Source organism: Oryctolagus cuniculus, chromosome 1 (assembly GCF_051225735.1).
Source record: "Oryctolagus cuniculus isolate XC-2025 breed Fujian yellow rabbit chromosome 1, ASM5122573v1, whole genome shotgun sequence".
In the NCBI taxonomy this organism is placed as follows: Eukaryota; Metazoa; Chordata; class Mammalia; order Lagomorpha; family Leporidae; genus Oryctolagus; species Oryctolagus cuniculus.
Genome location: NC_142867.1, coordinates 109,118,007 through 109,143,520, shown reverse-complemented (window position 1 = coordinate 109,143,520; position 25,514 = coordinate 109,118,007). Strand labels below are relative to the sequence as shown.

Genomic DNA, 25,514 nt, shown 5'->3' with positions numbered 1-25,514 from the left:
TCTTTTATGTTAATTTTGTGCATAGTGTGAAGTCCAAATGTATCCTTTTGCATGCATATATCCAGAAGTCCCAGCACCATTTGTTGAATAGATTATTCTTTCCCCCATTGAACTATCTTGGCATCCTGTCAAAGATCAATTTGCCTATTAATATAAAGGTTTATTTCTGAACTTTCACTTTTATTCCAGCAATCCATGTAATTTTCTGCTAGTACCACACTGCTTGATTACTGGGTATTTGTAATGAGTTTTGAAATTGGGAAGCGTAACTCCTCCAATCTTGTTCTTTTTAAAAATATTGTTTTTAACTATTCTGGGTTCTTTACATATGAATTTTAGGATCAACTTGCCAATTTATTTATTTTTTAAGATTTATTTATTTGAAATTCAGAGTTACAGAGAGGGAGAGAGAGAGAGAGAGAATCTTCCATCTGCTATTTTAGTCCCCAGGTGACCGTAATAGCTAGGGCTGAGCCAGGGTCTCCCACATGGGTGGTAAGGGACCAAACACTTGAGCCATCTTCTGTTGCTTTTCCCAGGCCATCAATAGGAAGGTGGATCAGAAGCAGAGCAGCCAAGACATGACTGGTGTCCATATAGCATGCTGGTGTTGCAAGCAGCAGCTTTACCTGCCATGCCACAATGCTCTCTGTAACTCTTTCAAATAAATAAGTAAATAAATAAATAAATCTTAAGAATATATAAGAATATATAAGGAGAAAAATCTTAAAATGAATTATTTGTGGCAGGCACAGTGTTAAATGCTGAATATAGAATAGCAAATTAAACAGATATCAATCCTATTTGGAAATTTTCTAGTTAGGCTGTCTACAGCCATGCATGTCATTTAGAGAGTTAAGATGCTGCAGTAGGCTGGCGCTGTGGCTCAATAGGCTAATCCTCCGCCTGCGGCGCCGAAACCCCGGGTTCTAGTCTTGGTCAGGGCGCCGGATTCTGTCCTGGTTGCTCCCCTTCCATTCCAGCTCTCTGCTGTGGCCCGGGAAGGCAATGGAGGATGGCCCAAGTGCTTGGCCCCTGCATGCATGGGAGACCAGGAGGAAGCACCTGGCTCCTGGCTTTGGCTCAGCGCCGTGTGCCGGCCGCAGTGGCCATTGTTGGATGAACCAATGGAAAAAGGAGGACCTTTCTTTCTGTCTCTCTCTCTCACGGTCCACTCTTCCTATCAGAAAAAAAAAAATGCTGCAGTAAATGAACATTAGTAATAATTTTAGCAGTCATCTCATAGGTCACAAATGTTGTTTCAGGCACTATTGTAAGTGCTATCCATGTAGTAATGTATATGTAGTAGTTTATTTTATCCTTAGAACATATCTAGGAAATAGGAGCTCTTGTTATACCTATTCTGCAGTTGAAGCATTGAACTTAGCCCAGAGAGGTTAACTACTTTCCTCAAGAACACATAGGTAATAAAAAACTGTGGAATCAGGATTTGAAACCAGTTCATCTGCTCTGAATAGATAAAATACTTAGGAGATTTTACTTAGATTATAAAAATCTTAAACTGAGCTGTACCTTAAAGGAGTAATAGAATTTCAAATAACAATTGGGTGGGGTAGCAAAGGTTAAGGAATAACTACAGGATGTACTTTGATAGTAAAGACACTTGTGGTAGCCTCGGGTGGGGAAGGGAGGGGTAGGAAAGTAAATGAACCTGAGAAGCTGAAAAAGTAGGTTGAGGCTAGGTTGCAAAAGAGTTTAGACTCTGCCCAACAAAGAATCCATAAATACTAGGTGTTGCATGTCATCAGAAGAAAATCTCTGGGGAGATCAAAGCTGTTAGCCATCACCTGCTGCATTCCAAAGTCTGCATTAGCAGGAATCTGGAGTCTGGAGCTGGAGCTGGAAATTAAAGCCAGGTACTCTTAATGTGGGACATAGGAATCATAAACACTAAGCTAAATGCCTACCCCTGAAACTATTTTTAGAGTAAAAATAGGGGCTGGCATTGTGGCACAGTGAGTAAAGCCGCTGCCTGCAATGTGGACATCCCTTATGGACGCTGGTTCAAGTCCCAGCTGTTCCACTTCAGATCTTGCTCCCTGCTAATGTGCCTGGGAAACAATGGAGGATGGCCCAAGTGCTTGGGCTCCTGCACCCATGTGGGAGACCCAGAAGAAGCTCCTGGCTCCTGGATTTGGTCTGGCCTAGTCCTGGCCCATTTGGGGAGTGAACCCATAGATGGTAGACCGCTCTCTCTCTGTTCCCCTCTCCCCTACTCTGATTTTCAAATAAATAAAATAAATCTTTAAAAACAATAAAAACAAAACAAAACTAAATGGAAGTGAGGCCTGGCATATGGCTCAGTGACACTGTTGGGCTGTTTGCCTCCCATATCAGAGCGCCTGGTTTGAGTCCCAGCTACTCCACTTCAGATACACCTTCTATCTAATGTGATCCTGGAAGGCAGTAGCTGAGAGCTTAACTGCTTGTGTCTCTGCCACACATGTGGGGGACCCAAAGGGAGTTCTAGGCTCCTGGCTTCTGCCTGGGTCCTGCCTTGTCTGCAGTGGGCATTTGGGGGAATGGATGGGAGATCTCTCTCTCTCTCTCTCTCTCTCTCTGTCCCTGCATTTCAATTAAATAAAAATAAGTTTTAAAAAGAGAAAAAATATCATTCTTAAGAATTTTTAAAAATGCCATGGGAACACTGGGGATCAATGGTGACATCCTTGGGTGTCATAAAACTATAGCATGATCCAAGGAACTCTGTGAGCTTACTCCACCGTACCTTCTATTTGGTCTAAAGTAATCCAGCTCCTTGGAGTCAGCTTCCATTTCAATTCCAGCTTTCTGGCTCCTGATCTGGGTTTGTGGTTTTCAGTTGCCTGAAGTTTCAATAGAAAGAACTAGAAGGCCTGAGTGGAACAGAAAAGCTTGTAGTTAGGCACCATGTACTTTAGGATTTTGACCAGTAGATGTCTCTGCAGACAAGGGAGAGGCTTTCCTGTAGCCTCAAGAGGTGGAAGATGGATTTTCTAGTTTCACTGAGTAAAACTGTCATGGAAGTGAAGCAAATCAAGGTAGGTCATCTACCTGTAGCAACCAATCCCAGTAGTACCAGTTGTTCTTAGCCAACAGCCAGAAAGGCTGGTAGAAGACCTAAGCAAAGCCCTCTCCTACGCAGGGTCAGAGTCCAGCCTCTGTCCTACTAAGATATGGGAGGCTGTTTGCAAGGCTGCACCTGAAACCCAGAGCAGTTCCCAAAGTGGAAAAGGGGAAGGATGCAGTTCCCTGGGTTAGAACACAGCAGCAGGCAGATAACTCCCACCCTAGGTGGCCTTTGAAGTAGGCCTTTGTGTTCTGTGAAGTGTTGTGACTTCCCAGAATCTCAGGTACATCTCCATATTCCAGGGAAAGAAAAGGATGCAAATACCTCTAAATCTTCATGAATGTTTGTTAAATACCACAATTGAAAAAAAATTTTTTTTGACAGGCAGAGTGGACAGTGAGAGAGAGAGAGACAGAGAGAAAGGTCTTCCTTTGCCGTTGGTTCACCCTCCAATGGCCGCTGCAGCCGGTGCACCGCGCTGTGGCCGCTGCAGCCGGTGCACCGCGCTGATCCAATGGCAGGAGCCAGGTACTTCTCCTGGTCTCCCATGGGGTGCGGGGCCCAAGTACTTGGGCCATCCTCCACTGCACTCCCTGGCCACAGCAGAGAGCTGGCCTGGAAGAGGGGCAACCGGGACAGAATCGGCACCCTGACCGGGACTAGAACCCGGTGTGCCGGCGCCGCAAGGCGGAGGATTAGCCTAGTGAGCCGCGGCGCCGGCTCACAATTGAAATTTAGGAAAAAGAGATCAATTGCAATATTAAAATATTGCAATTAATATTAAATATTAAAGAACTGCTCTCAGGGTCCCAAGGGATACCTAGCCTTGAGGAGCCTCAGTGAATTATCTTCTCTACTAAACCTATTTCCCCAATGACTTGCCTTATAAGACCAAAGGAATGTTCACCCAAGGAAGGTACTGATCCTGAATGACCACACAGTCATATCAAAGAATGCAGAAAACCTTTAAAAAATACACAATAAAGATGTTTTGGATGATTTAAAGAATAATGGTGGTGCCAGCGCTGTGGCATAGCAGGTAAAGCTGCCGCCTGTAGTGCTGGCATCCACTATGGGTGCTGGTTCTAGCCCTGGCTGCTCCACTTCTGATCCAGCTCTCTGCTATGGCCTGGGAAAGCAGTAGAAGATGGCCCAAGTCCTTGGGCCTCTGCACCTGCGTGGGAGACTTGGAAGAAGCTCCTGGCTTTGGATGGGCCTAGCTCCAGCCTTGCAGCCATTTAGGGAGTGAACCAGTCTCTCTCTGACTTCCAAATAAATAAATAAATAAATAAATCTTCAAAAAAAAAAAAAAGAATAATGGTAATCTGAAAGTGGGTACACCATATCCTAGAACACACACAGAGAATAATTTTTATGGTTTATGTAGTAGCTTGAATGGTTAAATTAATGAGAAAAATGTGGGAGTGAGCATTTGCCCAGCCTTAAGACACCAGTGAAAATGCCCATGTCCCTTGTCAAGGTGCCTGCGTTTGATCCCAGCTCCGGCTCCCCATTCACTTCCTACCAGTGCAGACCCTGGGAGGCAGAAGGTGACAACCTGAGTGGTTGTGTCTCTGCCACCCACTTGGAAGATCTAGATTGAGTTTCTGGTTCCTGGCTTTGGAGGAGGGCACAGCCCAGGCCATTGCTGGCATTTGGGGAATGAACAAGTGGATGGAAGCTCTCTCTATCTCTCAAACAAATTAAAGAAAAAAAGGAAGGGAAAAAAATGTAGGCAAGCTAAACAGAAAATTCTTTACTTAAAACATATTTAGCTTCTCAGAAGCCCCCTCACTGAGATGTGTTACAACACGGGGTTAGGTACTTGTCATCGTATGCTCTCAATACCCTGGGGAAACATGTGCACCTGACAAGTAAGCCTGGGATAGCAGAGGAAGGAGGGCAAAAGCCACATGGCTGAGGCGGTAATGCAGAATGCAGCCCTGACAAAGAGACGGTACATGTACAACTTACCCAGAGAACTAGGGCATGTGGAGTGTTAAGACCATGAGTGTCCACCAGTGAGTGCCCTGATTCCTATGTGACAGCAGAATTTATCATTTGTGTGTGTGTTTTTTAAAGATTATTTATTTGAAAGGCAGAGTTACAGAGGCAGAGAGAGAGAGAGAGAAGACTTCCATCTGCTGGTTCATTCCCCAAATGGTGGCAACCGTTGGAGCTACGCCAATCCAAAGCCAGGAGGCAGGAGCTTCTTCCAGGTCTTCCACACAGGTGAGGGGACTGAGGCTTGGGCCATCTTCTACTGCTTTCCCAGGCCATACCAGAGAGCTAGATCAGAAGTGGAGCAGCCAGGACTCAAACCAGCGTCCATATGGGATGCCGGCACTGCAGACAGAGGCTTTACCCACTACATCACACGCCCATCCCTAGAATTTGTAATTTGTAATGTCCTGGTTTGGAAAATAAGTAGCATATAAATACACATGGGTTATATACCATATATAACCATGTGATTATATATAAGCATATGACGTCTTATGGCATACAGAAATTCTGAATGGTTTCCGTATTGACTGAATGCTCTTCCAGAGCAGTAATGGTTCAGGCCAATGTAAAGTGAGAGGGGCTGGACCTCCGTCAAGGTCCTCACGGCTCTGAGAGTCCATGGAGCAATATCGTGAGGCTGCAGTGTTCTTTGCAATTGCTGCTGACAGGCTAAGCAGGCCTTTAAAATCATTAAAGAGTTACATTCTACTGCTTATATCACTCTCAGGACAGAACTTAGGTCCTAAGAAGTTTTTGTATCACTTCTAGAAATCTCCAAGATTCCATCATCTCCTTCAAGAATGCCTTGGTGGGGCTGGTGCTGTGGCATAGTAAGTTAAGCCTCTGCCTGTGGTACCAGCATCCCCTATGGGAGCCAGTTCAAGTCCCCGTTGCTCCCCTTTTGATCTAGCTCCCTGCTGGTGTGCCTGGGAAGACGGGAAGATGGCTCAAGTGCTTAGGCCCCTGAACTCACGTGGGAGACCTGGAAAAAGCTCCTAGTTCCTGCCTTCAGATGGACCCAGCTCCAGCCGTTGTAGCCATTTGGGGAGTGAACCAGCAGATGGAAGACCTCTCTCTGTCTCTTCCTCTCTATATCTGTAACTCTGCCTCCCATATAAATAAATAATTAACTCTTTAAAAAAAAAAAAAACGCCTTGGCTGTTTTCCAGTTCTAGAAACAAGACACAATAGTATTCACCTGGAAAATGTCTCCTTTTCATCTTTGAATCTATCTTTTGCTTTCTCAGAAGGGAGGTGTTGGAGCTGGTGGCTGATTGATGAGCTGGTAGCTAACTGTCTGCTTTCACCTTGGACTGCCCGGGGTCCAGGAATTCGGCTCTGGAGCCTCTCCTTTGCAGCAGGGCAGGAACACACCTGCTAGCCTGTGATACTCCTACATAATAAGCAGAGTCTCTTCAGGGGCTGTACTTGCAAGTGAAGTGATCACAGCTACTTCGTTCATCCTTGCAGTCTGTTTCATTCACATGCTTCAGCTACCTGTTCTGCTCTGCTTTTAAGAACTTTATAGGGGTCAGCACTGTGGCATAGCCGGTTAAACTGCTGCCTGCTACACAGCATCTCATATGGGCGCTGGTTCGAGTCCCAGCTGCTCCACTTCTGATCCAGGTCCCTGCCGATGGCCTGGGAAGGCAGCGGAAGATGGCCCCTGCTCCCATGTGGGAGACCCTGAAGAAGATCCTGGATTAGGCCTGGCCCAGCCCTGGCCATTGCAGTCATTTGGGGAGTGAATGAGCAGATGGAAGATCTCTCTCTCTCTCTCTCTCTCTCTGTAACTCTGCCTTTCAAACAAATGAAGTAAATCTTAAAAATAAAACAAAACTCCCTAAGTCTGCTCCTTCCCTGGGTCCAAACTGAGCTCAGTCACCCTGGGCTTCTTTTCCCTCTGGCTTCTACCTTCGAGGGACTGTGCTACAACGAGTGGAGATCTCAGGCTCCAGATGAAGGCTTCCTTGGCTTGAACCATGACTTTAGCCAATTCCCTTAACCCCACCCTTAGCAAAATGGGTGGGGGCCGGCGCCATAGCATAGTGGGTAAAGCTGCTGCCTGCAATGCCAGCATCCCATATGGGCGCTCTTTCGAGTCCCGGCTGCTTTACTTCTGATCCAGCTCTCTGCTATGGCCTGGGAAAGCAGTAGAAGATAGCCCAAGTGCTTGGGCCCCTGTACCCGCGTGGGAGGCCTGGAAGAAGTTCTGGCTCCTGACTTCGGATTGTCACAGCTCTGGCCGTTGTGGCCATCTGGGGAGTGAACCAACCAGCGGATGGTAGACCTCTCTCTCTGCCTTTCACTGCCTCTCCTCTCTCTGTGTAACTCTTTCAAGTAAATAAATAAATATTAAAAAAAAAAAAAAGTGTGTACAATCCACCTTGGGGAAAGTGTCCCCATATGGACGTTGGTTCAAGTCCTGGCTGCTCTATTTCCCATACAGCTCCTTGCTAATGCATGTAGGAAAACAGCAGAAGATGGCCTGAGTGCTTGAGTCCCTGTACCCTTGTGAGACACTGTGATGGAGTTCCAGGCTCCACCCAATGCTGGCCGTTGCAACCATTTGGGGAGTGATCCAGAGAATGGAAGATATCTTTCCCTCTCTCTCTGTGTAACTCTGCCTTTCAAATAAATAAATATATATAATATTTAAAAATTATATAACCTACCTCATAGAGTTGTGGTAAGGATTTAAGTGAGTTCAGATATGGAAACTGTTTAGCATAGTGCCTGAGAAATTGCTACTGTTATTGAATATGAGCTCTTCTCAAACCTAATTTAAATTGTGGTACTCAATAAATCTTTATTAAATATATATATATCTAGGGGCAGACATTTGGCCTAGCAGTTAAGACACTGGATTAAGATGCCCATATTCCATATTGGAGTGGCTGAGTTCCATTCCTGGCGCTGGCTCCTGCTTCCTGCTAATGCAGACCTGCCCCACCTGGGGAACCAATAGACGGGAGCTGTCTGTCTCTGTCTCTCAAATAAATGTACAAACATCAAATCTATACATCTGAACTATTTTCCTTTCTTCCCCAATCATCTCTGATTAGTCTCCTTCTCAATTTTCTATATTCTTTCCACCCAAGAAGACTCTTCGGGGAGCTCTCCAGCAGGCACACAACTTGGACGTACCATCTACTAACCTGAATGCATGCAGCCAGGGAGCATAAATGGTATAATGCACAGCACATGGTATGCACTCCGGTCAAGATCAGGGGACAAGGCTGATTTGCCTCTTCTCTTTGGAACTTGGACCAGTACTCCATTTTCTAGGTCCTCCTTATTGTTTTGTTTTTTGATGAAAGAGAGGCACACATTGTCGTACTTGTCATTCAACTGTCTGTGAGTGGAGGAATGCTCTGTGAGTGCAAAGTCACTTGGGAGCAGGGCTTCAGTTCTGCAGCCTCCAGAGTGAAAGATAAGGTTGCTGTTGTTGAGTCCCCCCCCACCCCACCGAAACAGTGAGAAAGTAAAATGTAGCCGGCGCCGTGGCTCACTAGGCTAATCCTCTGCCTGCGGCGCCGGTACCCCGGGTTCTAGTCCCGGTCGGGGTGCCGGATTCTGTCTCGGTTGCTCCTTTTCCAGTCCAGCTCTCTGCTGTGGCCCGGGAAGGCAGTGGAGGATGGCCCAAGTGCTTGGGTCCTGCACCCCATGGGAGACCAGGAGAAGCACCTGGCTCCTGGCTTTGGATCAGCGCATCGCGCCAGCTGTAGCGGCCATTTGGGGGGTGAATCAATGGAAGGAAGACCCTTCTCTCTGTCTCTCTCTCTCACTGTCTAAATCTGCCTGTCAAAAAAACAAATAAATGAATAAAAAATAAAGGTAAAACAGGCCTGGGATGCCAAAGCTGTAGTCCCTGAGAGAGGCAGGTAAGGCCCAGAAAGTGTAGGAGTGGCTGGCCACACCCCATTTATCTGGTGTTGAATGTGTTCAGCTGATGATCAGTGCAGGAAGTCGAGGTCCTCTTCAACCTTATCCTTATTTGTTAGTGAAGAAGCCAATTAGGAGCTGGTGACTGACACTGGCATCCCATATGGGCACCAGTTCGAGTCCTGGCTGTTCCACTTCTGATCCAGCTCCCTGCTAGTGTGCCTGGGAAAACAGCAGCAGATAACTCAATTGCCTGGGCCCTTGCACCCACGTGGGAGACCTGGAAGAAGCCCTGGCTCTTGTGGCCATTTGGGGAGTGAACCAGTGGATGGAAGATCTCTCTCTGTCTCTCTTTTCTCTGTAACTCTGCCTTTCACATACAATCAATATATCTTTTAAATAAGGTAATTAGTGTTAAGTGTGCTGGCAATTTGGAACAGCCACCACTTCTGTCCCACCCTAGTCTCAAAGTCAGATGGGGAATCAAAGCACCAGGAAATGTTCCCTGGTTGCAGAGTATACACACCTGTGCTCCCTCTCACACATATGCAACCCTGTAGGTTTCGGTTTTTAACATTGTACATGCAGTGACCTGACAGTATGGTTCCAGGGTTGCAAAAGACAGTGCAATGGATCAGTATAGAGTGCAGGAATCACATTTCAACAATCCTCCCTCCACCTCCTTAGCCTGCGGGAACACCGTCTTCATATTGACCGCCCACTTCCCCTCCCCTTCACTCCCACCTTAAGCAGCTAAGTGTATCTACTTAAGAAAGGGGGGGGGGGGGGAGGAGCAGCCTGGGAGCCAGCGGAGGCTGTGGAATGTCAGAGGGAAGAAGGGATAGGAGTTTTATTGCTGAAGTTACAGAGCCGATCACCTTTAATGTCCTTGGAGAGTTACTAGTATGGATGGAATTTTAAATTCTATTATTTACTTACGTGTTTTGCCCAACAGACCGTGCTAGTCTTTAAAGATGACGTGGCTTACCAGACAATGCACCACTGCTTCGTCAGGGTTAACAAGAGCGTGCAGACACTGACAGACACGTAGCTATAGAACTGTTCAGGGATGGGGGTGGTAGGAAGGAAAATGACGTACACCCTCCCTGGCCCTCACCCACCCCGGGACTGGAGTGCGTATTTGGGCTGATTTCTCCGCCCTTGAAAACGCAAATCCTGGTTTCCCTCTATATTTAGTGATAACGCGATTGATCGCACAGGGCGAGCTGGATTTTGTAAGAGGAAGGAATTTTACCAAACAACTCCCCTGCCTTGCTACCAACTTGGTTACAGTTGCTTAAATACCCTCGCTATTCCTGCCTTTGTGGCCTCAGGGGCTAAAGTGGGACAAGGCTGGTATTTTTGGTGATGAGGAAGTACTTTTGCTTTAAGGGAGGTTGGTGGCGGTTGAACTGGGACAGAGGTCACCGTCGGGGTCACATTGGCCCTTCCAGGCACGGCGGGACTTGGCTGCGGGTCGGGCGTCAGGCTCCCGCAGGCGGGCAGCGCTGCGGAAAGCCTCCAGATTGAGGTTCCCTCTGCCTGCTCCCCGGAGGGGGGCACCCTGGAGCCGGCACCCAAGGAACCCGGGCCCAGGCGGGAAGGTCGAGCTCCCCGGTGAGGTCACGGTTGCCATGGCTCTGGGCAGTGACGCGCGTCGGCACGTGACGAGCGGTTGCCATGGCGCCGGGCGCCCGGCGCGCGGGCGCTCCGCCTCCCGGAGTGACGTCCGTCGGGCCCCCCTCCTTTTCCCGCCCCCCCCGTGCCCCCTCCCCCCCAGCCGGCTCCCCGCGGCCCCGGAGGTTTCACTGCACAACAAGATGGCGGCGGCGGCGGCGAGCGGAGCTGGCGGGGCTGCCGGGGCCGGAGCGGGGGGAGCCGGGCCGGCGGGCCGCCTGCTGCCTCCGCCTGCCCCGGGGCCCCCGGCTGCCCCCGCCGCTGTGCCCCCGTCGGCCGGCCCGCCGCGTCCCTCAGCCCCGGCCTCCCGCGGGCCGATGCCCGCTCGCATCGGCTACTACGAGATCGACCGCACCATCGGCAAGGGCAACTTCGCCGTGGTCAAGCGGGCCACGCACCTCGTCACCAAGGCCAAGGTACCGGCGCCGCGGGATCGGGCGGCTGAGGGGCGGCGCGGCCCGGGACGATCGGGGCGACCCGCGACCCCCCGGCTGAGCGGCGGGCGCCGCGAGCTGGGCTCGGCGTGTCGGGGAGCGTTGGGGAGCCGGGGCACGGCTCGGGGCTGCGTGAGGCGGTGGGAAACACGGGCTCCCGAGAGAGGGGCTGAGGGGCAGGCGTGGGGAGGGTCGGCCGGGCGCTGTAGGGGGCGGTGGGCGGCTGGCTGGAAAGAAGGGGCTGGAACTCTCCGGGGCCGGGCGACTGGAAGCCCACAGGAGTGTGGAACCAGCGGTTAGGAAATCCTGGGGAGTGAGAGCAGGGGCGTGTGAAGTGTGGCCAGGAGGATGGGGAAGACGGGGGCCGGACTGGCAGACCGGCTCGGAGGAGAGCGAGGCCGGCCGCGTAGCGGTGCAGGGTCCAGGGCGCGACGCGGAGCCTGGCACCTGGTGCCAGAGGTGGGAGCGCGCGTTGGCTCCTCCGAGGCTGCAGAGAGGGGGCCCGTGGGGGCCTTTGGGGGGACACGGCTGTTGCAAGGAGCCGTGCAGAAAATGGGGCCAGGAGGACAATTGTTTTCTTGTCCCTAGGAAGGGGTCCGGGGAGAGCGACCCGAGGGGAAGGGGGAGGCGGGCAGGTCTCCGGTGGCCCTGGGAAATCAGGGGTTAAACCATTGGGGAGCGCTGGGTTGCTGGTTATTTTTAGTTGTTGGAGGGTCGGGAGCTGTGGGCTTTGTAGAACCTAGGGTGGGCTTTCAGTGGCTTGGGAAAGCTTGCGACTGAGGAACTAGTCGCGGGAGGATCCCATTCCGTGGGCCCTTAGGTTCCCCAGGGATTCTTGGAGCCGGAGTGGTGAAATTGGCCAAGGTCAGTTAGGAAGCCATGTATGTATACATGAGAAATTGCGTGTTTGATGGAAACACTGCCAGTACTTTCTTCATTGGTAGTGTTGACATCAGGAGGCATCTTTCGGTTTTGGTGGAACCCACAAAGCCCATCTTAGCTGCACCTTTTCTTTGCTCGGTATCGCACTTGAATGAATACTTTTCATGTAGTCATTCATATATTGAAAACTGCAGTTGTGTTTTCCCTCAACCTGACGGCTGAAGGAGCCGATGGCTGCTGCTGTTTCCTACCAAAGCCACATCAGTTCCCCTCAGCCCAGCCTCTGGTTATCACGACCTGCCTTGTTATTTTGGCTTTTATGGCAATCACTTGTTTTCAGAGGCCAGTGACTTATTTAGGCCTTCTCTCCTGCTCTCTTGCAACCTTGAAGTTCCTTCCCCCCCCTCCTTCTGTCAAAGACTACAAGGGGCCTTTCTTACCAGGGTGGCAGGGAGGGTGGCTGTGGCACATTGATTGGTCAGTTTCACTTCCTCAGGAGGGCCCCTTCAGTTTTTTTTTTTTTCTTCTGGAGGGTGGGGGTCAGTTTTTATCAGAAGGCCTCTAGTTTGCAGGTCAGAGCTGAATGAGATATACCAAAGTCCAGGGATCCCTGACCACCCTGGAGGGGAGCAGACTCCCAAGATGAGTGGATCTCTTCACCCCCCACTGTTGCCAGTCCCATTTACTGTTAGCCAAGCCAAACTTCTATTTACAAACAGTGTGCCTTGTTCCTTGTTTTGATATTTTCCCCACCCCCTCCACTAAGCAATCACATTGTGCTCCTGTGATTATTTTGCTCTGACCTCTGGGGGATGGACTCCGTGAACTTAATTGGTTGTGTGGCTTATGGTCTCTGTGATTTAAAGAATTTTGAATCTTCTAGCCCTTGGATACATCAAAATATTGATTAAAAAATCTATGACAGACAGGGTTGAGTGTTTTTGTAAATGTAATTGCAAACAGTTGATTCTTGGCTTTATATACAAAAGAGACATTTCTGTCTTCAGTAGTCAGCAAAGCCAGTACCTAATTATGGCTGGTCTGCCCGCTTTCTAATTTTCCTGTGTGTGTGTTTGGGGGTTGGGGGAGAGGAGGCCTATTTCTTCAACTGAGAGTTTTGGTATCCTTTAGGACTGCAGAACTTTAAACGTTGGCTTGTTTATAAACGGGTGTCACTGTTTATGTTGGTTTTTATCTTTGATCATTTGTGGTGTGCAGTTGTGCAATCCTATGTATGGAAATATTCAGAGTCTTGAATGAGACTGCAATGGCTTGGACAATGAGTTGCATGTGTGAAGAGACCACACCAGCATTCATTTGTGTTTCTGTAACAGTGTGCAATTTCCTAGTTACAGTTACAAGTACCCTATCTCTTGCTCTCTGAATTACTCTGAGGACAGGGAGTGAAGCTTAATTCATAAGGAGTTGTCATGGGCTCTGTGTGCAGGGTGAACATATTTTGGCCTGCTCCCTGCTTATCTGAATCCACTTTGGAAGGGGTTCTCAAATGCTGACAACTTGGATGTGCCTAACAGCTGTTGACATACAGTACGATGGCCTATTTAGGCCATGGTTTGGTTATATAATGGCAGGGAAGGTGCCTAGGTACTAGAAGTTGCCGAAGCTGCTGCTCCGTTACTCAGGTAGATTTTTCTCCCCATGCAGCATTTATCTTCTGCAGAAAGGTCAGTTGACACCAAAGAGTAATTTTTTTCCCATCTCTTTCCAGAATGTATCATTTTTAAAATTCTGTCTTAGAAGTGTGTGATTTTCTTTTTCTTTTTTCCTCTGTAGCTCACGGAATGGTCTGAGTTTTTCGTATAACTGTATATAGCAGTCAGACTCAAGGTAATTCAGATGATACTTGCGTTGGCCAAAGGAGGTTAGGCAATGGATGTTTTCTCAGCATCAGAGAAATATTTATGATCGCCTTTTCTAACAGACACTAACCATTCCAAGGACTAAGGGCTAAAATAAACTGCATTTATTGACTAAGCTACTGCACCCTATCCAACAATAAGTGGTTTAGTTGGCTTTTTCCCAAATTCAGAGAGCTCTCAAACCTCCTGTAGTAGGACCCTGTTATGAATAATATCAGCAGAGAAAAGGAAATATTTTCCTCTGGTTTTTGCAGCACGGTCCTCATGAGCTCAGACTTCATATTGGCAGCACTGCAGTGCTAGGGCGTCACTGCAGAACAGTTAACAGGGGAGAATATTCATCTGGGACATACTTTGGTCAGCAGCTCACCCTGACCGTCTTTGTCCTACCTGCTTTGATTTCCTTTTCCTTTGAAGGAGCCTTAGCCTGAGACTTTTTGGCTCTGTTATTTTTGAATAAAACTATAAAGCATTAAAGAAATTTTAAAAATAGGTTTTCTGTTCTCAGCTTGCTTATAGTCTGTTGCGTGTGCCTAATGATACCTTCACTGATTAGATGAGTGGGAACAAAGACATGATATGTATGTATATTTTGCTTGCTTTTTAAAAAGTGTGCATGACGATAAAAGCCTTTGGTCAAATACTTTTAAACAACAAATATATTTCACTTACCTATTACTAGTTTGTGTTAATAGCTTCAGCTTTATATAAGATTTCGTGGCTTGAATCCTCTTCTGCTTCACAATTGGTTGATCTTGGACCATGAGAAGTTATCTAACTTCTCCACGCTTGCATTTCCTCACCTGTAAAATAGTATTCACCTGACAGATTTGGGTCTTAGGAAGGTTACATAAGATGATACACTGCAAGCTCTTAGGACAGGTCAGGCACATAGTAAGACATGGAAGAAGTGTGATCTTTGTGATTATCACCATCGTCATCAGGTGTTAGAGTAAGAAAGCTGAGTAAGACATAGGCCCTCTTTTTTGCTTTTTACCTCTTGGGAACAGTTCATCAATGCATACGTCATCAGTTTTGTGTAGATAGATTCCATCTTGATGATATGTTTTCATGGTTAAAAAAAAAAAAAGGAGTTTGCCACTATTTCAGGTGCCACTTTGAAGTAGTTGTGTTGAATTCCTGTGGGGTATGGGCTGGCTAATCACATGGCATTGACATTTTAAGACATAGTTTTTCACTAAATTCTTTTTTTCTTTTTCCTAAAAAAGTTATGAGCCTTATCTAATGAAAACTGTGACTAACCCTGACTCTTCCATTCAGCTGCTTTGAATTTTCAGTGTGTTTTGTGTAACTAATTTTTGTCACATTGATGATGAAAGAGTGTGTTTGAAAGTCTTTTCCAGAGAATCAACTTAAATCCAGTGGAGAATGTGTAGACTATCAGGACACATTCGCACTTGCCTGTGAGAGTGCTACTTAGAAGGCAAAGGTCAGGATTCTTAACTTTAAATATTGTGCAGAGAAACATTGTGCTCTATGACCCTGTTCCAGATTTGATCAGTGAGGACACATCTGTGTGCTGTCTGGTTTTTAGTGCAAACTCATTTCCAACAACTCAAAGTGAACTGAAAGCATTATTTTTACTCTAAGGAAGAGTTCAGTGTTGCAGATGAGATGATGCTTATGCCCATTAGAAAGCTGAAAACAAGATTCATTGGGAAATAGAAGAGAGGATTATGTCAGAAAGAAATTGAAAGCAAGTTTTACATTAGAGACATTTGTGGAAAATAGTCTCCTCTTTAGTCAATCTAGAAGTGACTGTTAAAAGATGACCAAATTTGTTTTGATTTAGCTGTGATGGGGTTACTAACTTTGTGTAAACTTTTTAAAGAGCCAAGACTGACCAGCATTCCACTTTCAGTATCAAAGGTGTTTATTTTAACATTCTGGCTTTGGTGCCAGCTCCCTAGAAAGTCGTAGATCTGGCTCAAGCCAGAGGTGCCCATACTAGTTATTTCTGTGCCAGAAGTGCTGTTTTCATTTTCCAAGCATCAATCTGGCTAATGTTTTATAGTTCATGGCATAAAGGAGAACAAAATAGGTGTTTTGAAGAAAAAAAAAAAAAGAAATGCTCTCTACTTAGCAGAGCCAACATCTTCAGAAATGGAACCTTTCCCTTATCCATTCATTAATTTAACACATATATACTGAGTGCAGTTTTTTTTTTTTGTCAGATTTTTTCTAGGTCCTGCAGTACACTGGATGAACAAAACAGACAAGCACCTGTCTTCCTGGAGCTTATTTTCTAATAGGAGCGGATACATAAGAGATATATTACCAAAAAACCCATGCCTTCATACATATGAAGAAAATAAAAGTGCCAGAGACTATCTGGAGGGGGTGCTGATTCAGATAGGGTGGTCAGAGAAGGCCTTCCAAGATGGTGATGTTTGACCCCAGGCCTCAATGGTGAGAAAAAAATCATCCTGGGAAGACCCAGAAGACAGGACATTCCATCCAAAAGGAATGGTCAATGCAAAGGCCTTGGGGCAGAATGAACTTGGTTTATCAAAAGATCAGACCCAAGGTCATGGTGCCTTAGTGAACTAGGGGGAGAGTGATAAGGATGAAGTCAGATAGGGGCCAGATTTCAGATCTTATGGACCATTTTATGGAATTGGGTATGAAACGGGATCAACATCATAGGATATCAAAATAGAGCACTGATATCAACTGATAGATGCCTTTAAAAACTGATGCCGGGGTTGGGCTTTTGGCCTAGTGGTTAAGATGCTTGTGTTCCACATGGGAATACCTAGGTTTAGTTCCTGGTTCCTGCTTCTGACTCCAGCTTCCTGTAAATGCAGACCCTGGGAAGCGGTGGTGATTGCTCCATTAGTTTCATTCCTGTAATCCACAGGGAAGACCTGAATTGTATTCCTGACTTGTGGCTTCAGTCCCTGGCCACTGTGGGCATTTGAGGGAGTGAACCAGTGGATGGAAATTCTCTCTGTTCTCTCTCTCTTTCAAAGAAGTAAATAAAACGAAAAAAATTCAGGCTGATTGTTTTATGATACAGAGCAAGAGAACTTGTTCCGTTAGATATCTTGAGAAGGGAGGTGTTCGATTTTAACAGGATAAAGAGAATGCCATACATTTTGCACATAAATTAAACATGATCAACCAACAAATATTTATTGATTTATTCTGCACAGTATAGAAATAGAGATGTTCTGTTCCAACTCTTTTCTAGAGTTTGGAAATGTGAATTTTATAAAATTTAGACTCTCAGGTTTTAAGGGACCATTGAAGTTTTTTAGAGCAATTATCTACCAGATTCATGGTTTTCTTGTATGTCTCCCCACACCCTCATTTTCCCAGAGTCCTCTAGCTAGTGGGGTAGCTGAAATTAGAATCTAGGCATCTGGACCAGTGCCGCGGCTCACTAGGCTAATCCTCCGCCTTGCGGCGCCGCCACACCGGGTTCTAGTCCCGGTTGGGGCGCTGGATTCTGTCCCGGTTGCCCCTCTTCCAGGCCAGCTCTCTGCTGTGGTCTGGGAGTGCAGTGGAGATGGCCCAAGAGCTTGGGCCCTGCACCCCATGGGAGACCAGGATAAGAACCTGGCTCCTGCCATCAGATCAGCGTGGTGCGCCGGCCGCAGCACACCGGCCACGGTGGCCATTGGAGGGTGAACCAACGGCAAAGGAAGACCTTTCTCTCTGTCTCTCTCTCTCTCTCACTGTCCACTCTGCCTGTCAACAACAACAACAACAACAACAAAAAACAAACAAACAAACAAACAAAAAAAAAACCTAGCGATTTGGGCTGGCGTTGTGGTGCAGTGGGTTAATGCCCTGGCCTGAAGTACCGGCATACCATATGGGTGCCGATTCGAGACCCGGCTGCTCCTCTTCTGGACCAGCTCTCTGCTGTGGCCTGGTAAAGCAGTGGAGGATGGCCCAAGGCCTTGGACCCCTGCACCTGTGTTGGGGACCCAGAAGTTCCTGGCTCCTGGCTTTGGATCGGTGCAGCTCCAGCCTTTGCAACCATCTGGGGAGTGAACCAGTGGATGGAAGACCTCTCTCTCTCTCTGCCTCTCCTCCTCTCTGTGTAACTCTGACTTTCAAAAATAAATAAATCTTTTTTTTTTTTTAAAGAATCTATGCATCTGTACTCCTAGTTGATTCTACCTTGATTCCTCCAGTCATAGAAAACATTGCTCTTGCCCTCTGAACCCTGCTCTTTTATTAGAGAAACAAGATACTCCTACCAGTTAAAGTGTGAAATATTTATATCCTTTCTATTAAAACAGACTCCACAAGTGAGATGCCATAGTGAGAGGAGACATGCATAAGTAGGAAAGAAGAGTAAATATATCAACACTGTATTTTACTTGTCCTTTAGCATTGTGTCACTTACCTACCACTGCTTTGTTTTTAAATTTCCTACTCAAATTCCCCTTGGTGCTCCCTTAACAGGAGTGAGATACAAAGTAAGTAAAAAAGGAGATGCAATAAACCAAATGCAGGGACCATTAAAATAGTCTACCTTATATAATTTTCTTATGTCGGTATATCCAACTCACTCCCAGGGAATATGGGTGATTAATATTTTTGCTCTGTTGGCTTGGTCTGATCTACATTTGAAGGTACCTTTCTTAGGTGGGCTTTTCACTTACCAGATCACTACCAGTTTCCAGGGATGGTACCATCTTATAACTTGTTAAGAGAACTGGATACCTAGATATATACCTTGAACACAGATGAGGACCAAGAGAATCATTTATTTAGGGTTCCTATAAATTTGGTTCAAATTTCTGGTCTGAGAACTGCACCCCTCCCCCAGATAAATGACCTCCCCTATCAAGTGAGTCCCTGGATCCTCCTATTAGGGAGTAGCTTGGTACCTTACTGACATAATAGTATAGTCCTATTGTCTTGCAGTTGACCGATAATATTCAAAGGATGAAAATCATATGCATTCTCATGGGCTTTTGTCCTAATGTAATAAATCATAGCTAAGTAAATGGCTTAATGTCTTTGAGAAGCCTCAGCAGTCTTGGCCACATTAATTTGAAAGACCGTTAAGAATAGAATCCCATCGGCTAGTCCAAAACTGTTGAATGAGCCATCATGAAGTTATGTTAGGAACATGTTTCTGTTTGGCAGGTATGTGATTCACAGTAGACATGGATTCTGTGGCCACTGAGAAATACTTCCATCTCAGAGTTAGGCTTTCCAAAGGACTAGGTATCACATTGTGAATACGTAGCCACATTTCCCAGAAACTGAAAAGAAAGGAGAAGCAGACCTATTGGCTGCTTAAGCTTGTCTCTGTGGGCTGGCCTTACTCAATTGCATACTTGTGACTAGTTATTTTAGGTTTTGATTAGGAACCTCTGAGAAATCGTGACATTTTTGCCTAGTTTCTTCTCCAGCACATGCTTACCTACAGTATGCTTTCCTTCTTAGCGCTTTCCCCAGAAGAACTGCATGTGAAAATGTAGGTTAGCTAACCACACATTTCTTGAGACTAAATATTTGTGGAGAAGAAAATTTTTATCCATTCCAGCTATCTCTCTGTCTGTCCATCCAATAAGTTTTTTTTTTTGGAGATTTCTTTCTTTTTTTTTTAAAAAAGATTTATTATAAAAAAAAAATTAGGCCGGCGCCGCGGCTCACCAGGCTAATCCTCCGCCTTGCGGCGCCGGCACACCAGGTTCTAGTCCTGGTCGGGGTGCCGGATTCTGTCCGGGTTGCCCCTCTTCCAGGCCAGCTCTCTGCTGTGGCCAGGGAGTGCAGTGGAGGATGGCCCAAGTGCTTGGGCCCTGCACCTGCATGGGAGACCAGGATAAGCCCCTGGTTCCTGCCTTCGGATCAGCGCGATGCGCCGGCAGCAGCGCGCCGGCCGCAGCGGCCATTGGAGGGTGAACCAACGGCAAAAGGAAGACCTTTCTCTCTGTCTCTCTCTCTGTCACTGTCCACTCTGCCTGTCAAAAAAATAAATAAATAAATTAAGAAAAAAGATTTATTTATTTATTTGAAAGTCAGAGTTACACAGAGAGAGGAGAGTCAGAGAGAGAGAGAGAGGTTCACTGCCCAATTGGCTGCAACGGCTGGAGCTGTTCTGATCTGAAGCCAGGAGCCAAAAGCTTCTTCCAGTTCTCCCATATGGCCTTGGGCCATCTTCTACTGCTTTCCCAGGCCATAGCAGAGATCTGGATCAGAAGTGGAACATCCGGGTCTTGAACTGGCACCCATATGGGATGCCTGCACTGCAGGCAGTGGTTTTACTGCTACACCACCATACCGCCTTCCCTTCCCCTGCCTTTTTAAAAAATTTACTTATTTATTTGAAAGAGTTACATAGAGAGAAGGAGAGGCAGAGAGAGAGAAGGAGATTTATTTCTTTATTTGAAAGAGTTACACAGAAGCAGAGGTAGAGGTAGAAGTAGAGGTCTTCCATCTGGTGGTTCACTCCCCAAATGGTCACAGTGGCCAGAGCTGGGCCGATCTGAAGCCAGGAGCTTCTTGTAGGTCTCCTACGCGGGTACAGGGGCCCAAGGACTTGGGCCATCTTCCACTGATTTCCCTGGCCACAGCAGAGAGCTGGATTAGAAGTGGAGCAGCCAGAACTCAAACTGGTGCCCACATGGGATGTCAGCACTTCAGGTGGCAGTGTTACCTGCTACACCACAGCGCCGGCCCCCATCCAATAAGCTTTTAAAAAATTATTTATAGGCCGGCGCCGCGACTCACTAGGCTAATCCTCCGCCTTGCGGCACCAGCACACCAGGTTCTAGTCCCGGTCGGGGCACCGGATTCTGTCCCGGTTGCCCCTCTTCCAGGCCAGCTCTCTGCTGTGGCCCGGGAGTGCAGTGGAGGATGGCCCAAGTGCTTGGGCCCTGCACCCCATGGGAGACCAGGAGAAGCACCTGGCTCCTGCCTTCGGATCAGCACGGTGCGCTGGCTGCAGCGCGCTGGCCGCAGTGGCCATTGGAGGGTGAACCAACGGCAAAAGGAAGACCTTTCTCTCTGTCTCTCTCTCTCACTGTCCACTCTGCCTGTCAAAAAAAATTATTTATAAAAATAAATATGAGACATTTGGCTTTGTGGTTGAGATGCTGGCAGGGATGCCCATGTCCCACATCAGACTACCTAGGTTGATACCCAGCTTTGCCTCCTAACTCCGGCTTCCTGCCAGTATGGAACCTGGGCAGTGGTAATGGGTCAGGTGACTGAGTCTTTGCCACCCTACGGGAAACCTGGATTGGGTATCTGGGCCCAGGGTTTGGTCTCCATGGCTGTTGTGGGCGTTTGAGGAGTGAAATAATGATTGGAGCTCTCTGTTCCCATCTCTGCCTCTTAAACAAGAAATAGAAATAGATGGAATACGGCACAAAACTTAAAAGGTGTGAAGGAGTATCCAGTGAAGTCTTTGTGCCCCCCTAATAGCTCAGCTACACAATTTCTTAATTTTGTTTCACAAACATTTATTAAGGGCTTCTCTGGGTCAGCCCATGCACTACATTCTGTTTATTTTATTGAATTTGATATATTTGAAATTTCTAAAAATCATTTCACTTAAAAAAATCAAACTTACATTTCATGATATAGGATGGCACACTGTGATAATTTAATGTAAACTCTGAGGGCAGGGATTTTAATCTATTGTTTGCTATACCTATATGTTTGTACGTAATCTTGGAGTGAATGAATATATAGAAAATAAAAAAAGCTGTTTATTTTTCTACACTTAATACATCTCAGATTTTGCTTATTAGAATTTATCTCTTGTTAAGATATTAAAGAAAAGTAATTTTCTACTCTGTTCTCACAATTTTCTCTGAGTAAGGAGATTTCACATATCTGAGCAAGTAATTTTTGGCATATCTCAAACTTTCACTATTAGGAAGTTCAGTGTGTTATATCCTGCAATTTAAAGTTTTTTTTTTTTTTTTTTTTTTTTTTTAAGGATTTATTTATTTGAAATGCAGAGAGAGACAGAGAGAGGGAGAGAGGGGGAGGGAGAGATCTTCCATTTGCTGGTTTATTCCCCAAATGGCTGTAATGGCTAAGGCTGGGCCAAGCCAAAGCCAGGAGACAGGAACTCCATCTAGGTCTCCAATGTGGATGACTGGGCCATCTCCCACTGCCTTCCCAGAGCATTAGCAAGGAGCTGGATCAGAAGTGGACTGGAAATTGGGACTGGAACTGGGATGCCAGTAGTGCAGGTGGCAGCGTAGCCTGCTGCACCACAACACTGGCCCTAAATTCAAGTTCCTTACTTTATTTTTTTATTTTCATTTTTAAAAAGATTTTATTTATTTAAGAGATAGAGTTATAGACAGAGAGAGGGAGAGACAGAAAAGTCTTATATCTGCTGGTTCAATCCCCAAATGACTGCAATGGCTGAGCTGGGCCTATCCGAAGCTAAGAACCAGGAGCTTCTTCTAGGTCTCCCATGTGGTGTAGGGGCACTAGCACTTGAGGCATCTTCCACTGCTTTCCCAGGCCATCAGCAGGGAGCTAGATTGGAAGTAGAGCAGCTGGGACTTAAACTGGTGCCCACAGGGGATGCTGGCCCCACAGGCAGAAGCTTAGCCTCCTAAGCCACAGCACCAGTCCCCAAGTTCCTTACTTTAAATGGGAACTTCTTTTATATTTCCAAGTGGGTTACTTCTGTGGGATAGCTCCACAGACATGATCACCCTGTCAGAGCCTGTAATTTTTTTCCCCTTTTGCCTTGAATCCTCTCTCTCTCTCTCTTTTTTTTTTTTTTTTGACAGGCAGAGTGGACTGTGAGAGAGAGACAGACAGAGAAGGGTCTTCCTTTGCCGTTGGTTCACCCTCCAATAAGGCAGGAGCCAGGTGCTTCTGGTCTCCCATGGGGTGCAGGGCCCAAGCACTTGGGCCATCCTCCACTGCACTCCCTGGCCACAGCAGAGAGCTGGCCTGGAAGAGGGGCAACCGGGACAGAATCCGGTGCCCCGACCTGGACTAGAACCCGGTGTGCCGGCGCCGCAAGGCAGAGGATTAGCCTGTTGAGCCACGGTGCCGGCCCTCTCTCTCTTTTTTTTTTTTAACTTTGAACTGTCTTTATTTAAAAAAAAAAAATTAAGAAAGCTTTTATTTAATGAATACAAATTTCATAGGTACAGCTTTAGGAATGTAGTGGTTCTTCCCCCCATAGCCACCCTCCCACCCCTACTCCTGTCCCACCTCCTACTCCCTCTCCTATCCCATTCTTCATTAAGATTCGTTTTTAATTAACTTTATATACAGAAGACCAACTCTAAGTAAAGATTTCCACAATTTGCACCCACACAGACACACAGTATAAAGTACTGTTTGGAAACAAGTTTTATAGTTAGTTCTCATAGTTCAACTCATTAAGGACATGGGGAGTAAGTGCACAGTGACTCCTGTTGTTGATTTAACAGTTGACACTCATTTATGATGTCAGTGATCATCTGAGGCTCTTGTCATGAGCTGCCCAGGCTATGGAAGCCTTTTGAGTCCACAGTCTCCATCAGTATTTAGACAGGGTCGTTAGCAAAGTGGAACTTCTCTCCTTCAGATGGAAGTACATCCTTCTTTGATGGCCCCTTCTTTTGGATCCTCTCTTAATTTGGTGACTTATCAGACTGTCTTGGGCTGCTGGCACTTCCTGAAATAACTGCAGACTATTTGTTGAGTTACTTGTTCCCTTCTTTATACCAAGTGATTTAATTTAACAAACAAAACAGAACAAAATGAAAGGCAGCCCACCAAAGAAACTTCCCTGACACTGGCCCTTAATTTTGGTGGTTTACTTTGGTCCTTAACATTAAAGGGTAATTCAGTTAGCATTTGTTGTGTCATGTGTATGCAAAACGTGGCAATAACTGGCACTGAAAGACAAGAAGACAGATTTTATTCTCAGGGTAGCCAGAGGGTTGAGTTAAAAGGGCAGCTGAGGGGCTGGCGCTGTGCTCTAGTTGGTTAAGCTGCCGCTTCAGCGCTGGCGTCCTATATGCTCACTGATTTGGTTCATAGCTGCTCCACTTCTGATCCAGCTCCCTCTACTGCAGCTGGGAAAGCAGCAGAAAATGGCCCAAGTGTTTTGGGCCCTTGCACCCCATGTGGCAGATGTGGAAGAAGCTACTGGCTTTGGCCTGACCCATCCATGGTTATTGCAACCATCTGGGGAGTGAACCAGCAGATGGAAGATTGATCTCTATCTCTCCCTCTCTCTAACTCTTTCAAATAAATTTAAATCTTTTATTTATTTATTTAAAGTTTTATTTGAAAGTCAGAGTTACACAGAGAGAGGAGAGGTAGAGAGAGAAAGAGAGAGAGAGAGAGAGAGAGGTGTCTTCCATCTGATGGTTCACTCCCCAATTGGCTGCAACGGCTGGAGCTGTGCCGATCCGAAGCTGGGAGCCAGGAGCTTCTTCGGAGTCCCCCATATGGGTGCAGGGGCCCCAGGACTTGGGCTATCTTCTACTGCTTTCCCAGGCCGTAGCAGAGAGCTGGATCAGAAGTGGAGCAGCTGGGTCTCGAACTGGCGCCCATAAAGGATGCTGGCTCTTCAGGCCGGGGCATTAACCCACTGCGCCACAGAGCTGGCCCCATAAATAAATAAATCTTTTAAAACAATACAAAACAAAAAGCAGAAGGAAAACCCATTTATAATCCTGCCATTCAGAAGCAATAGTTGTCTACCTTTGTATTTTTAAATAATTGAGATAAGATTACACTATTTTGTCCCCCACTCCAATTATCATAAGCACTTTTTCATCATTAAGAACTATTGGTAAGCATCAATTTTTTTTGTTTAAAAGTTTATTTATTTATTTGAAAGAGTTACACTCAGAGAAAAGGAGAGGCAGAGAGAGAGAGAGGTCTTCCATCCGCTGGTTCAGCCAGAGCTGCGCTGATCTGAAGCCAGGAGCCAGGAGTCTCTTCCGGGTCTCCTACGCGGGTGCAGGGGCCCAAGAGCTTGGGCCATCCTCTTCTGCTTTACCAGGCTGTAGCAGAGAACTGGATTGGAAGTGGAGCATCCGGGACCTGAACGGGCGCACACATGGGGTGCTGGCACTGCAGGCAGTGGCTTTACCTGCTGCACCACAGTGCCAGCCACATGTACTAATCTTTTTAAAGTGTTGCTTATGGAAAATTTCAAACATTAACAGAAGGAGAAAGAATAGTATAATGAGCCCTGTCAACCTGTTCCAGCTCAAAAAGTTATCAACTAATGGCCAGTCTTGCATCTGTGTACTTTCTTGTGCTTCCCCTTTCTTCCTGGATTTTGAAGCAAATCCTGAAATACTGCCATTTCATTGTACATATTTCGGATGTATCTTTAAATAGATGAGAATTCGTTTTCAAAGAAACATAGCCACAGTACCATTATTTTACCTAAAGCATTTAACAGTAATTTATTAATATCATTAAATGTATTTTTTTTTTTTTTTTGGTTTAAATGTGTTTGTTTTCAAACTACAGGCTTTGCCTTCTTTCTCTTTCAAATTTGTTGAGGAAGCACATTGGCCATTTCTTTGTATGCTTTGACTGGAATTCCTTCACCAACTTATAATTTCCCGTTTTGGTTTGCCCTTTTTAAAGCTGAAGAGGGGACTGGTATTGTGGCACAGCGGGTTGAGCCGCCATGCATGATGCCAGCATCCCATATGAGAGCTCCAGTTTCAGTCCTGGCTCCTCCGCTTCAGATTC

At 46.4% G+C, this 25,514-nt stretch overlaps 1 protein-coding gene and 1 long non-coding RNA gene across 9 annotated transcripts in view; both read left to right on the top strand.

Annotated features, from left to right (window-relative positions):
- The first annotated feature begins 10,744 nt into the window (after window positions 1-10,744).
- Window positions 10,745-25,514, top strand: part of SIK3 (SIK family kinase 3) — a 243,407-nt gene continuing 228,637 nt past the window's right edge. For 6 of the 8 annotated variants that reach the window (XM_070078639.2, XM_051849002.3, XM_051849016.3 and 3 more), the window contains exon 1: window positions 10,746-11,055. In XM_070078639.2, the coding sequence (XP_069934740.1) occupies window positions 10,783-11,055 (273 nt within the window). In that variant the 5' untranslated portion in view covers window positions 10,746-10,782. Of the gene's footprint in view, window positions 11,056-25,514 lie in introns of all 8 variants that reach the window. The other 2 variants (XM_089312972.1, XM_008260949.5) reach the window with 1 other exon arrangement.
- On the top strand, window positions 13,535-16,186 carry LOC149128548 (uncharacterized). The gene is made up of 3 exons (XR_016220434.1): window positions 13,535-13,640; window positions 13,750-13,803; window positions 16,031-16,186. It is a non-coding gene; the product is annotated as an uncharacterized LOC149128548 (long non-coding RNA).